General features: G+C 38.7%; 1 protein-coding gene across 1 annotated transcript in view; it reads left to right on the forward strand.

The window, feature by feature from the left end:
* The window catches only part of wdr11 (WD repeat domain 11), a 79,407-nt gene that overhangs the window by 27,152 nt on the left and 37,029 nt on the right, over positions 1-15,226 (forward strand). Inside the window, exon 11 of the mRNA XM_059359213.1 lies at positions 9,716-9,800. Within this exon, the coding sequence (XP_059215196.1) occupies positions 9,716-9,800 (85 nt within the window). The remainder of the gene's footprint in view (positions 1-9,715; positions 9,801-15,226) is intronic.

Consider the following 15,226-nt stretch of genomic DNA (forward strand, 5'->3'; position numbering starts at 1 on the left):
AGAACAAAAGTAGTGTGTATACACCACAGAGATCCGCTATACAAGTATAAAAAAGGCCACTCTCCTTTTTATGTTATTTGCATTTTCCATGCCCTTTTACACAGAAATGGATCATAAATTGAACATCAAAATACCAATATACAAGAAACAATTAAGTGACTGTCAATTGGCTAGTTTGGTTCTGTATTAAAAAATATATATACAGTACAGGCCAAAAGTTTGGACACACCTTCTCATTCAATGTTTTTCCTTTATTTTCATGACTATTGACATTGTAAATTCATCAAAACTATTAATGAACACATGTGTAATTATGTACTTAACAAAAAAGTGTGAAATAACTGAAAACATGTCTTATATTCTAGTAAGCAAAGGGTGGCTACTTTGAGGAATCTAAAATACAAGACATGTTTTCAGTTATGTCACACTTTTTTTGTTAAGTACATAATTCCATATGTGTTCATTCATAGTTTTGATGCCTTCAGTGAGAATCTACAATGTAAATAGTCATGAAAATAAAGAAAAACGCATTGAATGAGAAGGTGTGTCCAAACTTTTGGCCTGTACTGTATATATATATTTGCAACTATGAGCTGCCGTTTGCTCAGTATCTTTATCCCTTACACAGCCTACTGTAGCCTGTAGATGTGAACTTACCCAAATTACACACTTTAAGTGCAAAAATCTGACAGCTCTGTGCTGTGTCCAAGAACTGGAGAAAGAATCGATTGTTCCTTCAGGTATGTTGATGCTTTAGGAAACAAGATGGTGAGCTGTCTTATTGCACAACGAACGCTCCCAGTTGGCTGTTAAAAGATGACGTGTGGATTGTAAAAGCTGTCATGAAACTGTCTCCGTAATATTCATATGCATGCAACTTAAGTTGACAAATTCAGTTCAGCTGTCAAAGCTGCAGCAGTAAACACACACACATGCATACACACATACTCACAGAAACGCTCCCTAAACAGCAAGCCACCACCTTCATACAGCAATATCAGAGCATGCTAACATTGAAATATTCTACAAAAGTTGCACAGTGTAAGTACCTAAAGAAGGAAAGGAGTTTTTAGCCATAGTGGAGGCTAGAATAAGTTACAGTGTTACAATGAGCTTATTACTAATGTCAACATGCCAATACGCTAATGTTAACATGCTAATATTAAGCAGCTGTAACATTTAACATGTTCATAGTTTTAATTTAGCATGTGAGCATGCTAGGGTTTAGCACTAAACACAAAGTTCAGCTGAGGCTAATGGAAATGTCAGTAGTTTGCAGGTACACACACAAACCAAAGTATATTTAAAAAAGCTGAAGCTAAACTAAGAATAGCTTGATAAATGAACTCCATTCCTCTATTTCCAAGCAAAAGACAAAAACAGCAATATCAGCAAAGTATATTGTATATAAGCAGTCATTATGCAGGATAGCCTTCTTTCAAAGTGTTGGATATTACTATGTAGTGTAGTCAGAAGTACTATAATTATCATGATTTGAATTGTGTTGGAGTTACGAGTATAAATTAGCATAAAATGGAGCATAGATAGATAAAAGTCCCTAAAAATTGTAATTTAGTACAGCACTAAGGTGAATGAACTTACTTACCCTCAACCCCCCACCCCCACTGATGATGAATAAATTATATTCATATTTGAATAGTTGAAGCATTAATAGCTATTCTTCTCCACTCCAACACTTTGCATAGAGATGTTTTTGGTGATGTTTCAATAGCCAAAGCGGTTTCTTGTGTCTGGTATATTTCTATAGATGATTTCAAATTATATCTTTTTTATTTTTTAAATTGTAGCATGCACTCAGTGGTTGCCATTCATCATGTCAGCTCTGTAACAGCCACAGATTAGAGGTTTTAGAAGAAGAATCTGTCTGGTTTGATTTATGAAATGTTGCTGCCCAGTGATAAAAAAAAACAAAGAAAAAAACATCCAGTGATTCAGGAGCACTTTGGAGGTCACAGGGCTGGATGATTATGCAGCTGCAGCTACACATTTTAATCACTTGCACAGCCAGGCCCTTTATCAATCTGCATCTGTGCTTTGGGTTTAAATAACAAGACGTACTGTAAGCTCTGGAATCAAATCAGCAGAGAAGACAACATAATTATCAAATATATCCATGTGTATGCTCTGCCTAAGGGACAAAAATTGAATAAATCACTTTTTGGAATCTCCAGGTGAGTAATTCCCTGTCCTAATCCAACATTTTAAATCATATTTGGCTTTAAATGTTCTCTTTAAATATTCTCTTTGTAGTCCAGTTAATATCAGCGATTTAGGTTGCAGCAAAATATTTCTGCAAAAAGTTCTTAAACTTGCAATCATCTTTTGTTGAACCCTCTTGACACATAGTAAATCCTCATGTTTGAGTTTAAAGATGCAGCGATTTCTCAAATGAAATGGACACATCATTATGTCTGAATATCCAAAAAATTGCTGTGAATTTGACTCTTTGAGACAGAAAGCAGCAGTCCATCAAATCTGACTGTCGGGTCTGAGCACATGATGGCATAGAGTTAATCTGACATGTCAGCCTCTGTTATTACTCCCCAGAGACAGCTGCTAGATGACAGAGAGAGGCAGTGAAAGTTAAATTTATTTGTTTTAGACCAGCATAGCCATTTTCCTCAAAAGCTACCCTATCTTCTCCACAGTAATGGTGCATAAAATTCTGAAAGTCACGATTTGAATAGACAATTAAGTGCAGGATCGTGTTTGTAATGTATCTGTCTGTCAGTTGCTTTATGTGTGGCGTGCGCACATTCCTCCCTGTGCACCAAATTCCATTTAAGGCCCAGGCACACTGCTGTTCTCTGCCCAGCACAGCAAACCTCCAGTTTAGTTGTCAAGCTGAAAAATAGGCTACGTTCAGTCCCTTGACATAGCCCACATAAATTAATCATAGCACAAAGATACATTGCCTCCCACAGACCCATAGACAAGCAGCTGAATAATAACACCTTCAACCTACACATCTTACAACCATTTGCACTGGTTCTCTTTGTCTCTTTGATATGTACATCACGTCCACAATAGTGGGACACAGAGATCTCTTAAGTTCACTACACATTATTACTTAATGACTGAAATAGTTCTAAAAGCCCTAAAGGGCTGACCACTGCTGTTCTCCATCTGTTATTTATTGGATTGTCTCAGGTGTGTTTACTTTGAAGTGAAGGGGAATCTCAACCTCACGCTAGAACTACCACATGGCGGCTGTCTGCCCCTGTCAACCAGCCAAGTTGCACTTTACATGCATGTCTGACCAAAATCATATGTAGCCATGACGAGGACGAGCCTTTAAATATGGATGTGGCTGCAAAGAAGCTAAACATTTTTAAAACAGGATGCTTCACACACATCCTCAACCCAGTAGTTATCTGTCTATCAAGATCAATACAATCACCACAGTTTCAAGGTGGCCACCCAAGAGCAGGGTCACCAAGTCATTATCCAACCAAATGTGCAACAAGATCAAAATATTTCTTTCTGTTCCTTAGATATGGTGTTGAATAATGGACAAAAAAATGTTTCTGCATTAACAGAATAAGAACATTATTATGTCACAGTGAAATTAACTTTTAATCTTTTGGGCAGTCAATAAAATGTCATCATTTCATCTTCATCACAGTGACCTTAACGTTTGACCTACAAAATCGAATCAGTTCATCCTTGAGTCCAAGTGGATATTTGTGCCAATTTAAAGACATTCCTTTAAGGCATTCCTGAGATAACATGTTGACAGGAATAGGACAGTTGTGGGGCCACAATGCAGTGACCTTGACCTTTTGACCCCAACAATCTCACAAGTTCATCCTTGAGTCCAAGTCAGTGTTTGTGCCAAACTTGAAGAAACTCCCTCAAGGCATTCCTGAGATATCGTGTTTATAGGAATGGGACAGATGTGAGGTCACAGTGCAGTGACTTCAACCATGGACCTCAAAAATCTAATGTGTTCATCCTTGAGTCCAAATGAATGTTTCTGTCAAGGTGTTTCTGATATATCACATTCACAAAAAATGGGCAAACAGACAGAAGGACAACCTGACAACATATTGCCTCTGGCCCTGGCTGTTGCTGTTGTAGAAGCATAAAAAACAGCAACCGCCATTCATTCAAAAGCAACCATTTCAAAAACACTTTTCAGTCTGAGACCTGTCAATTTTTTCCAATCAGCGTATGAATTCTGGAGCGGCAGCAGTCGGAGCCCATCACGTCGCAGATGGTGTGGGGTTGACTTGGCACAGCTGGTTCCCAATGGCGTTCTGAATCCGAAACTAGAACAGGGCGATTGAGTTTTCTATGCACATCATTTGTCAGGTCCCCGTAGTCTGCTTGCAGAGTCAAGTAGTTAAACAGTCTCTCGCTGCATCATTGAAATGTGCCTTTTGTTCCATTTCCTGTGAGCTGGCTTGTGAATAGTAAGTTTGGGGGACAGGATAATTACATTTGGGATTTAGAAGGAGGGCTCTACTGAAAGGTGGAGGCAATGTCCAGGCCATTCAGAAGCTAAAGTATGTTTAATTAAAATGGTATCTTGAGACTAGTATATTTTATTTCTAGTTTCTTTAATTAATTCAGTCAGGAGTGATATTTATATATATATATATATATATATACTATTGCAACGAGGTAGAAGGTACAATAGCTTTAGAAATTGCCACATCTGGAGTCTTTCAATCTGTTACTTCACCTCGCTGTCATAGTTTATTATTGAATACATTCCTGCTTTACAATTGCTATTGTCACTTCCTCAGTAATGATGCTGGGGTTGCTACTGTGACAGGTGTTCTGGCATGCGTAGGCATCTGTCACCTCTGTTGTTTACCAAGATCCAGAGAATACACCTGATCACTAAAGCCAGAGCGATCCATGCATGAGTGCTTGGCAGATAAAGCTCAGTCTCTATCTTGGCCTCCGTTCTTTCAGTCTGCATTAGGTTTCTCCCTAATGTGTAGTTGAGTTTAAAGGGGGACTCATTGAGTCTCAGTGATGCGACACCAGACGGAGGAATAGCCAAGGGAAACCAAGTTTTTACACCTTCCACTGGGTGCAAATAAAGCGAGATGAGCTCATTGCTGATGGTGTGAAAGCACTGGGGGTTGAAATTGCCAGCCACAGTTTCATTACAGTTAGACAGAAGGCAGGGTTTCCTGTCTCTGTTTTCTCTATTTCCGTCTCTCACGTTCCTCCCCTGTCAATCATTCGTGCACCCTGCCACCAAAGGGAAGGTTACAGAAGCTGTGCAGCCGACCCAGCTGCCCAGAAGCAATGCTGTCTGGTCTCCTGTCTAAAAAGTTGTAATCTTTGTGAGACCTGACAGCTCCATTACAGATAGGTAAAAGGCCCAGGGCCTTCCTTTTCCACTGACATGTACACAAACACAGACAAACCAGCATCCATTCCTAATCATCAGAGGGTGGCATGCCTAATATATTAACCCATGCTCGCCCACCAGCTATTCTTTGCTGCATTGTTTGGATTTGTGATAACATTAAGAGTAGAATAAAGTCTCAACACAGCAAAAAAACAACTTCACCAATTGCAAAATGTGAGACCTACATAACAACATGAAGGCAGCTACTGAGGCATGCACCTCAAAAAGCAAAACAATTATCAAATGGACTGATTGTCATTCTCAGCTCCAGTGGTCTGCTCAAAGGGAATATCAGTTATATTTGCAGTCGACAAAAGAATCCATTCAGAGCCCCCAGTTATTTGTGAAGTTCAACTGAGGGGATTCCAGTTCTGTCGTCAGCTGTGCTTAGTGTTGAAACATATTACATTTAGGATTGGAATCAAATCTAATTTTATTGCAGCAAAGGCAACAAAAAGATTCCTATCAGTTGGACAAGGATTTCCGCTACTCCAAAGGAATTCATTAAGTCGGTCATTTAATTGGGGATATGAGAGGGGAAATGAGACCGCAAATGATACAAAAAAGAATGTAATCAGTTGGAAACTTTTATGTGCTCTATTATTATTAGACAAGTAGCACAGATATGCAGAACCATAGTTTGACAGTTGTGCAGCACCTTTAGTAAGTTGTTGCTTTTTTTTGGACTGATTGAGGAAAATATTTGCTCTTTGTATAATCATAAAGCAGTAATTATCATTATTATTGTTATTATTATTGTTATTATTATTATTATTATTATTATTATTATTATTATTATAATACCATGGTATGGGTGAATACTCTAATCGGATACAGGGTTTCCATTCATTCCTGACAATAGACCCCTACTAATTAGTTCCATTTCTCCTTTCTTGCCAAGAGATTGATGAGAAAATCGCCATTCTCGTGTCCGTATGGTAAATATAAAGCTACAGCCAGCAGCTGGTTAGCTTAGCTTAGCATAAAGAGCAGAAACAGGGGGAACACCAAGCCTGGCTCTGTCTGAAGGTATATTTACCTACCAGCAACTTTACACTCACGAATACTGAATACTGAATACTGAATACTGAAACTTTGCAAACAATCAGAAGAACCTTGGGAATCCCTCATAAAACTCTAACTTTTAAACTTAAATTTTTGGTACGGAATAATCCAAGAAGATAGATTTTGTTACCTCTGGACAGAGCCATGCTAGCTGTCTCCCCTTGTTTCCAATCTTTATGCTAACCTATGCCAACCAGCTGCTGTGGCATCATATTTACCAGCTATATATGAGAGTGGTTTCCTTTTTCTTCTACCAATAAGTAGAAGATGCTGTTTTCTGTTTGCTGCCATATTTGAAGTATCTCTCCCAGAATCAAACTCAAGTGCTTTTCAATGATTTTCATCTCTCAACTCACCAAACCATATGGAGGGGCAGCATCTTCTTGATCCTCTTGATTAATCTAAGCAAACGTTGGCTGCGAGGCAACTCATGGAGAGGAGTGTCTATGTTTATCTCCATCCACCCACTTCCTGTTTTCCTGACTTCCTGCTGAAACATCCTACAGTCCCACACTAAATGCCATCTATCAGCTACACAGGGAGCAGGAGGGGAAGACGCACAAACAGATGCCTATGCATCACTGCCTATCACCACCTCCAGATGTTATGTCAGCATGTGGTCGTTTCACTGAAGCCCGTTTCACTGTGCAGACTGAGCAGTCCTTTTCAGAAGCACTGGGCACCTCAGCCTCGCTCCATCACACTCAGGATAATTATAGAAGTAAATGTTCTCCTGCACCTGCCTCTGTTCACCACACACATAAAAAAATACATTCCCCAAATCATATCCAACCCTTTCCAAGAATCATGAGAATTGGCTTTTGATTTGCTATTGGCTCCCACATCTGCTGCAGAGTTGTTGTTTTTTGCAATGCTCGAGAATTGAGCAATCATTTTAATTGCTTTGTCTTTCAGCCTATTTGCTTAGGTTATGACCTCAATTGTATTGTGCTTCTTACAACTGCTTGTTTTTCCCACTAATGTAAAATTAGCCCATGGCATTCTAAAAAACCTTAAAAAAAAGCTGTTGTAATCATTTAAGGGTAATTTCCATAATAGAATGTCAGCTTTTTAAAGTTTAAAGCTGAAAGTGTAGATAAGGGCTTTTATTTCTTCTTTTGTTCAAATACAAAAAAAGAATATTAGAAATTATCACCAGTACAAATCAGTGCACGAATAATACAAATGCACATAAAACTAGAAACTACAAATACACATTTAACTAGAAATACTAAAAGGCATTTAGAATATCCTCCATAGTATACCTCTGAGCCACACTCTGTTCAGAAAACAAGCATTTTAAGAGTTTCTTCCATGTCGCCTTGTGGACAAACATGACAAAGCATAAATTAAGACTTTTTCCACATCAACGTCATGTTGTAAATATTCTGGCATACTTGTGATCTGTCAATTGCAATTAAATCACAGCAGAATCAGTTTATTTTGGGTACATACTGATGTAGCAAGTCAGTGCTGTAGTGCTATAAATAGTCATCCAGATGCCGTTCCTGGAGAATGCTGTGAAATTCACTGAGCTGTGTGCACCTCTGGATGGAACCTGGTCTCACAGGAATCCGTGAAATAGCCACGGATTCGCTTAACTCAAAATCCGTGGAATAGCCACGGAATCACTCAAATTTCTGTGAAACTGACACGGATTTCGCTACAATGCAAGTTAATGACAGTCATATCCCGTGGCTATTCCATGGATATTTGTTCCTATTGGTTTGTTCCAAGTCACGTGACTTTCAAGGTCCCAGCGGTCAGAACAAAAAACATGGCGGACAATTCTCTCAATTTTAGTGAAAAAATCAATATTTTGACTTAGTTTCTGCATAAAAATGGATTTTGATCACATTTCTAGCGAGAAATATATGTTTTATTTTCTAAATATTCACTCAGTGAATGTACATAATCACTTTGTATGTTGGAATAGCCACGGCATATGACTGTCATTGACTTGCATTGTAGCGAAATCCGTGTCAGTTTCACGGAAATTTGAGTGATTCCGTGGCTATTCCACGGATTTTGAGTTAAGCAAATCCGTGGCTATTTCACGGATTCCTGTGAGACCATGTTGCTGGATGACATCACAGACATGACATTATTTGGTTTTACGATGTATCTAGGGACTTTACTCAACAGGTCCCAGTAATTTTGGCTGTGGTTGATAATGCAAAGTAATGGCAGGATTTGTTAACACTGGCACATCTTGCACAAGTAACATGTGTAATCAAAAATGTCAAACTCATGGGGAGTTAAAATGCAAATGTAGCCAGCAACTGATTAGATAAGGCTTGTTTTTATCCCAGCAGTCAATAGACGTCAATAAAATACATTTTCTTTCAATTGAAAATCACTGCTACAAATAAAAGTCCTTGAGCATACAGTCATAACTGTGCACAAACAGCATGAGGCTGATTGGTCTAGTACAGGGCTCGGCAACCTTTACTAACAAAAGAGCCATTGTTGGCCAAAAAAAGAGAAAAAATGTTGGAATTTCAAGTCTAAATTAGCTGACCAACATTACTAATAGGTCTTTGTTAATATTTATATTATTTTTCAGAATACAGCGAGGACCCAAAAGCAAATGGGAGGCTGGACACAGAAGAAATATCTCAGGAGAATTGGAATCGAACGATAGCCTAGCGAGGGAAACTGAAAACTAGACTTGAAGTTGGGACCTAGATTAAGCTAGATTTCATTTTGTATAATTTTCACAGCCACAGGGAGCCACTGCAGCTGGCCTGAATAGCCATATGTTGCTCCGGAGCCTCAGGTTGCCTACCCCTGGTCTAATAGCTTAGAAGATTATCTTGTTATACTTAAAATATAATATATAAAACTTCCCCCCGTTGGTAAATTAAAAAAAAAAGTAGATTTATCATTACAAACTAATCTGAAAAACCTCACTTAGTCAAACCTCCACAGACTTTCTGATCAGAGTGTCAAATGTCATCTGCAATATTTAATCAGGTGAAGTTTGGGGCTGTTGTGCTATTTTCCCGGCAGCACATGAAACAGTGCAATGTTCTCAGGCTGTGAACTGAGTGACACTTGGTTTGATGTGTTGCCTCAATCCACACCTCCTGCAGTGACAGGGAGCACACAGGGGTGTCACACTGACACACCGTCTCTCTGATCCTGCTGCAGGGTAGACGCTGCTAGGATAAGTAACTATATGCATTGTGACCTCTCGTTTTCCAGTCTGTCTCATATTTCTCATGCACTGCTCTTTGTCTCTGTTTCTTCTTTCAGGCACCAGTAATGGTTCTGTGCTGGTGTATAACCTGACCAGTGGTCTTCTCCACAAAGAACTCAGTGTCCACTCATGTGAAGTCAGGTAAGATTCTTGTTTCTGTGCAATTAAATGTACAACAAGGCAGAACATTCAACCAGCGGTTCAGTTCCTGCTGATCGGATGAAATATCTGTAAAATGACACGTTAGGTGAACCCCAGTGGCCAGTCAATCAGCTTGAGGCAGATTGATTTTCAGTTGATTGTTTTCAGGCTCATTAGAGTTTGCAGAGGCAATTGGCAATCACATAATTAGAATGCCTTGTCAGCTGTTGTGTTCCTTAACGTGCTTTATGGGTTTTATCTGAACATCAGCTGAGTGTTGTAGTCTGGACTCAAAGACATAAAGAAGACAACCACAATAGACATAGTGGTTAAATATATACAGTACATGGTCTAGATCTTCATGTGGAATGCATACTGTTTAATCCACTTGCAACTTAAAAAACAAAAATTAATCACAATTTTAGTTTACCTTTTGCGACAAATGTGCAAGGGCCCTATTTAATGTTCCATAGTGGATGGTCTAAGGTGCATGCAGAAGTGCATTTAGGCTCGTCCAACTACACTGCCGTCGTTAAATGGTGCATAATATGGGTGCGAAGTATGGCGCAAATGGCAACGTTGTTTTTAGTCTCTTAATTAATCAAAGGTGTGTTTTGGGTTTAGCATTAATCATTCATAGACTGTACTCTATATAAAGATGGACAGCTGCCCTTAAGCCAGTGGTTCTCAAACTTTTTCTGATTGATGGAACACCAACACACCCATGGTTGCACAGATGGGGCACAAGTACTTACAATGTGAATGCTGGCTGTAAAAAAAGACAACTTTGTCTGTCTGAAACCAGCAGTGACACTTGGGCAGCACATTCGCTGCTTTACTCCAGTAGTAAGACGATATTAGTGTTGCTATTATATGTAAATTAAGCTATGAAGGCCACAAATAAATGTACTTTGTGTTGCCAAGTGATTACCTCTGATGAAGTAAAGGTAACAGAAAAATCCTGGCACCAAACTATGTAATCAAGCCTAAGCACATTTCTAAAAGCCTAAACAGTCTCAAGGAGCTGATGAAAATGCTGCAGAACTTTAGTATGTTTATCCAACAAGTAGCTGAATGGTGAGTTTGTTTCCTGAAGTGTGGGTGAACGTAGAGGGAGCTTAGATGCACTTGAAAAATGGGAGCAGCTCTGCGTGCCGTGTAAATCAATTCTTCACAACAACCCAATAAATGGCATTACAAGGACTATATTTTACTCCGTATGCATGTGTGTGTGTGTGTGTGTTTGTGCTTATTTGGGGTAGAGAGAAGAACGGTGTTAAATTAGTGATGTCCAATGTTGCATATCTACCCAAAGCTGCTGATGTAACACTTAGACACAGTAAGTGAGTTAAAGAAGTGTTGTGTTTGTCTAGTTTACAGTAACAAATAGAAGCAATCACTTCACAAGAACAGCAGTAGAACTTGTTTGCCCAGTTTGTACTTTATTCCTTCACGCTGTGGACTTTTTGACTTGTAAAACAGGTGTAACTAACAACATTAATGCAGCGCTCTGGTATCATGAATGCTGGCTTGCTGGAACACTTCAGCAGAACAGAGCCATCATTAACGTTATTCGTTACACTTGTGTTTTTCCTGCTGTGACAAGTGGAAATGTCTGCTGGGAGAAAGGTCTATTGATTTCTGGGTAAAATGCATGCTGCATATCAAGATGATTTACCATTGTTACTTGACTTTTTAATTTTATTTATGGTGGAAATCGAGCCAAATCTTCAGGCTTCTCCTGTAATCTTCTTTAACCTCTGAACACTTCACCATTCCCGCAAGTCAGAAGCTAATTAATGAACCTGTCAATAACACTTCAAAGAGGGCGTTCAGGGAAGAGCAGATTTCTATATTAGGAAGCCTTCTTTTTCCGTTCATAACCAAGCATTGATCATTGATCATTGATAGTTTCTTAGGAGGTGATGACATCACTACCAACACAATTAAGAGCTATTCAGTTCGGAAACTCTCAAACATTTGTCTGATACAGATTAAATCTATTAAAGCTGTTAAAAATGTATTTTAATGCATATTGTCATGCTTCAATGCCATGACCTTCTGCGTAAACGCCCCTTGTTTAGTCGTCTATTCATTTTTAAGTATTTGTTTCTCATGTTGTCCTTGATACCAGCTGGCTAACATTGATTAGGATTGTGAGAAGAATATCTTTATTCTCTTGGATCACGAAAAGTATTGTAGATTGTTAACACCGGATGCCCGTATGCAGTGGGCTCAAGTTAAGATACTTCTATTTTTGGTTTGGTTTCTCTGTTTCACTGTATAGATTCTATGAAAATAATGGCTGTAGTCACTGTGAAGTCACCTGTTGGTTTGTGGACTTGTTTTGAGTATGTTTTTAGTCATCTGAACACTGAACAAGACATTTTTTAAATAACTAAGATGTTACAATAAACTCTGATGGGACCATCATTTAGAAAATGAACACCAATAATAATACTAAATGAAACTCATTAGGAAAGTGTTTACTGAAGTATTTAATCAAGAGAGAAGTAGGGCCGTTTCCCCATTGACTTTCATGCTAACTGACTTAATTTTGCAACCAGTGGGGTCACCGCCTGCTGGCCACTCGAGAATGTGTCTGTTAGCGTCATTACAGAACACAAATTATTTTTCACTTTTGGTTAACATTGTCAAACAGGGGCTTTGTGGTGCATTCATGTGGTGTCAGAATGATCCGAACAGTGAGTTGTCAATTACATCTCATGACTCACTTGATCCGTTTTGTTTGCTCTTCGTTGTTAATCACATATTGGAAACAGCTATAAATATTTTGTTTAAACACTCTGAATAATAAAATACAACACATCTTCTTCGTAGCGTCTATGTTTTTCCCACATTACAACTTTGAACACACTTTGAAGAAAATATACTAGAAAGAAAATGGCTCCTGTTGAGTTTTTCAAATATACTTTTGTGACACATGGGCCCTCATTTACGAAGCGTAGGTCAGAAAGTGAGCGTAAAGTGGGCGTAAGATGATTTCTACGCAAGCCTCGGCATTTATCAATTTGGATGTGAGCGGAGGGTACGATCAGATCTCAGTCTGCTCTCAGCTCGTGTACACAAATTTGAGGCAGCGTGAAGTCCACACGTCTGAGTCGGAGAATTGATCTTAGACTATAGTATCGATGCCTGCAGCTGATAAAACTCTTTGGTGTTTTGTTTTTTAATTGTGACAAACCAAAACATGTTAAGGCTATATTATTTATCACTAAAACCCTGATTAAAAATAAATAAACCCTGCGACCATGAAATTCTTTAACAGATTACTAGCTGAGGCTATTAAATGTTGTTGTCTTCTGCTATTTACCGTTATCTGGCTCAGACACCGGAGCGTCAGCGTCTCCTTCACCAGCGGTTCTGCCCGAATAGAAACATTCCCAATCAGCGCTGCCACACACTCCTCTGACTGGGACATCATTCTGAGTAAATGGAAAGAATTGAATCATATCTCTCCATAATAATAATATTTGCATATTATATATGATATGAGGCTTTATATATCACGATGTATAAATTAAATTTTCCAACCTCACCAGGAGTCGAATGGTCCACTGCTACTCTGCTGACAGCATCACTGATTTCCTTCCTTTTTACTTGAGATGAGATTCAACTTTATTGTCATTGAACAGAGTAACAAGTACTAGAACAATTTTTATGCTGCCAAACAAAACCAGTTTGTTGTGTTGCAGCTGTTGGACATCAGAGTTTCACTTTCTGCCTCTGAGAAATTGTTTTGTGTTTTGGAATTAAAACTTACTTTAAAACATTGTTAACTCCTTCAACCAAAAAGCTATGAAAACTTTTAAATCTGTGCTCCAAATGTAAAATATTCACCAAGCTTGTTTGAGTATATAACTATAAGTACTTTTATTTCTTAAACCTCAGTCGCTGTGTATTTCTGTAAAATGTTTATTTCGCTCCTGTTGTTATTTGTAATGGTGCACTTTGCTAATAAAGCTGACTTTAGGGGGGGAAAATCCTCTTTTTGGCCTTATTGCGCCCTTCATTGTATAAACTCTGGAGGTGAGTCATCTGAATCGGGTATATATTTAGGGCGTGATATTTAAATTACACTTGTTTTCGAGCCGCCACATTTTTGCGTTGTGATTGGAGAGATACGATCGTTTTATAAGAGCACATGTGAACCCTGTCGTCAGACGAAATATACGCTCAGATCTGCGCTTGTTTCTATACTCATTTGATAAATGAGGACCATTGAGCACCATAAGCTAAGTGACATAGTTCCATTATATTAGAGAGAAGGCAGGTTGATTCATAGAATTACAGGTAAAAGGAAAAATGTGTATTTTAGATTTTAAGGTGAATTGTCCCTTTTTAATTTATTTGTTTTTGCCTTCTGTAATTGGCTATTTATCAATTGTGTTTGGCTTCTATAATTTGGTTTTCAGAACTTTCTGATTGGGTTACACATTACTCACAGCACCTTGACCTACTCAGCAACACTTTTTAAATAAAAATGCAACTTAATATAAATTAAAATCAAGTACGAGTTCAGGCTATTTATTATCATTAGGACAAAACTGATCCATTCAAGATGAATTACAATGTTATGCTCGAATGGAATCAAGCTCTATTTCATTGGTGGTCTTGTTATACACACATCTCCTTTGTCCTGCTGTGCTTCTCCACTAACATTAGTTAATTACGGTCTGCGAGGCGGGCCACACGGAGAAGCGACAAAGTCAGAACCCCGCACCACCTTCCGAGCTCCCCACCATGCAACAGCCAAACATCAACAAAGACCTTCATTAGTTAGTATTCTCTAATGAGCAGCAAAACTATTTCACCAGGATTAATTAAGCACGAGATTGAATCAATTAATGCTGTTAAAAGATTGATTGGGAGCAAACACCATCGGTTCAAGCGTTGCCAGGCGCTCCTTAATGAGAGAAGTTGGTGTCCACAAATGCAAAACTTAAGCAAACTTTAATGAGCTATGCAACACAAGCATAAGTTTCTTGATATTTCAGTAGCTACCCCTGCTTGTGTGGATTAAAGTGAGTGATGAGGAAATGGTTTCCCCTGCCAGTGTCAGTTTATCACTGTGATTTTGCTCTACGGTCCTGACACTCAACAGCTGTCTCCTCATCTGGTTGTCATCTTTCACTCAACACTGCTGTGCCTCGTGCTCACACACTACATTTAATGTTTAATACGTACACTGTTTCGTTGCTTGTTGTTGCACATTGCATGCTTTTTTAAATCCCCATGACCAAAAGTAGAACACAATAGGGACAAAGAAGAAAGAAAGAAAGAAAGAAAGAAAGTCATAATTACATCAGAGGAGGCTCTTCTCTTGAAAACACCTCCATTAGACTTCCCCTCCTCCTGTAGAGGCTCCAGTAGAGTAGAGACTGCTGTTATTTCCAGTGCTGTGA

The sequence above is a fragment of the Centropristis striata genome, chromosome 20 (genome assembly GCF_030273125.1).
Source record: "Centropristis striata isolate RG_2023a ecotype Rhode Island chromosome 20, C.striata_1.0, whole genome shotgun sequence".
Classification (NCBI taxonomy): domain Eukaryota; kingdom Metazoa; phylum Chordata; class Actinopteri; order Perciformes; family Serranidae; genus Centropristis; species Centropristis striata.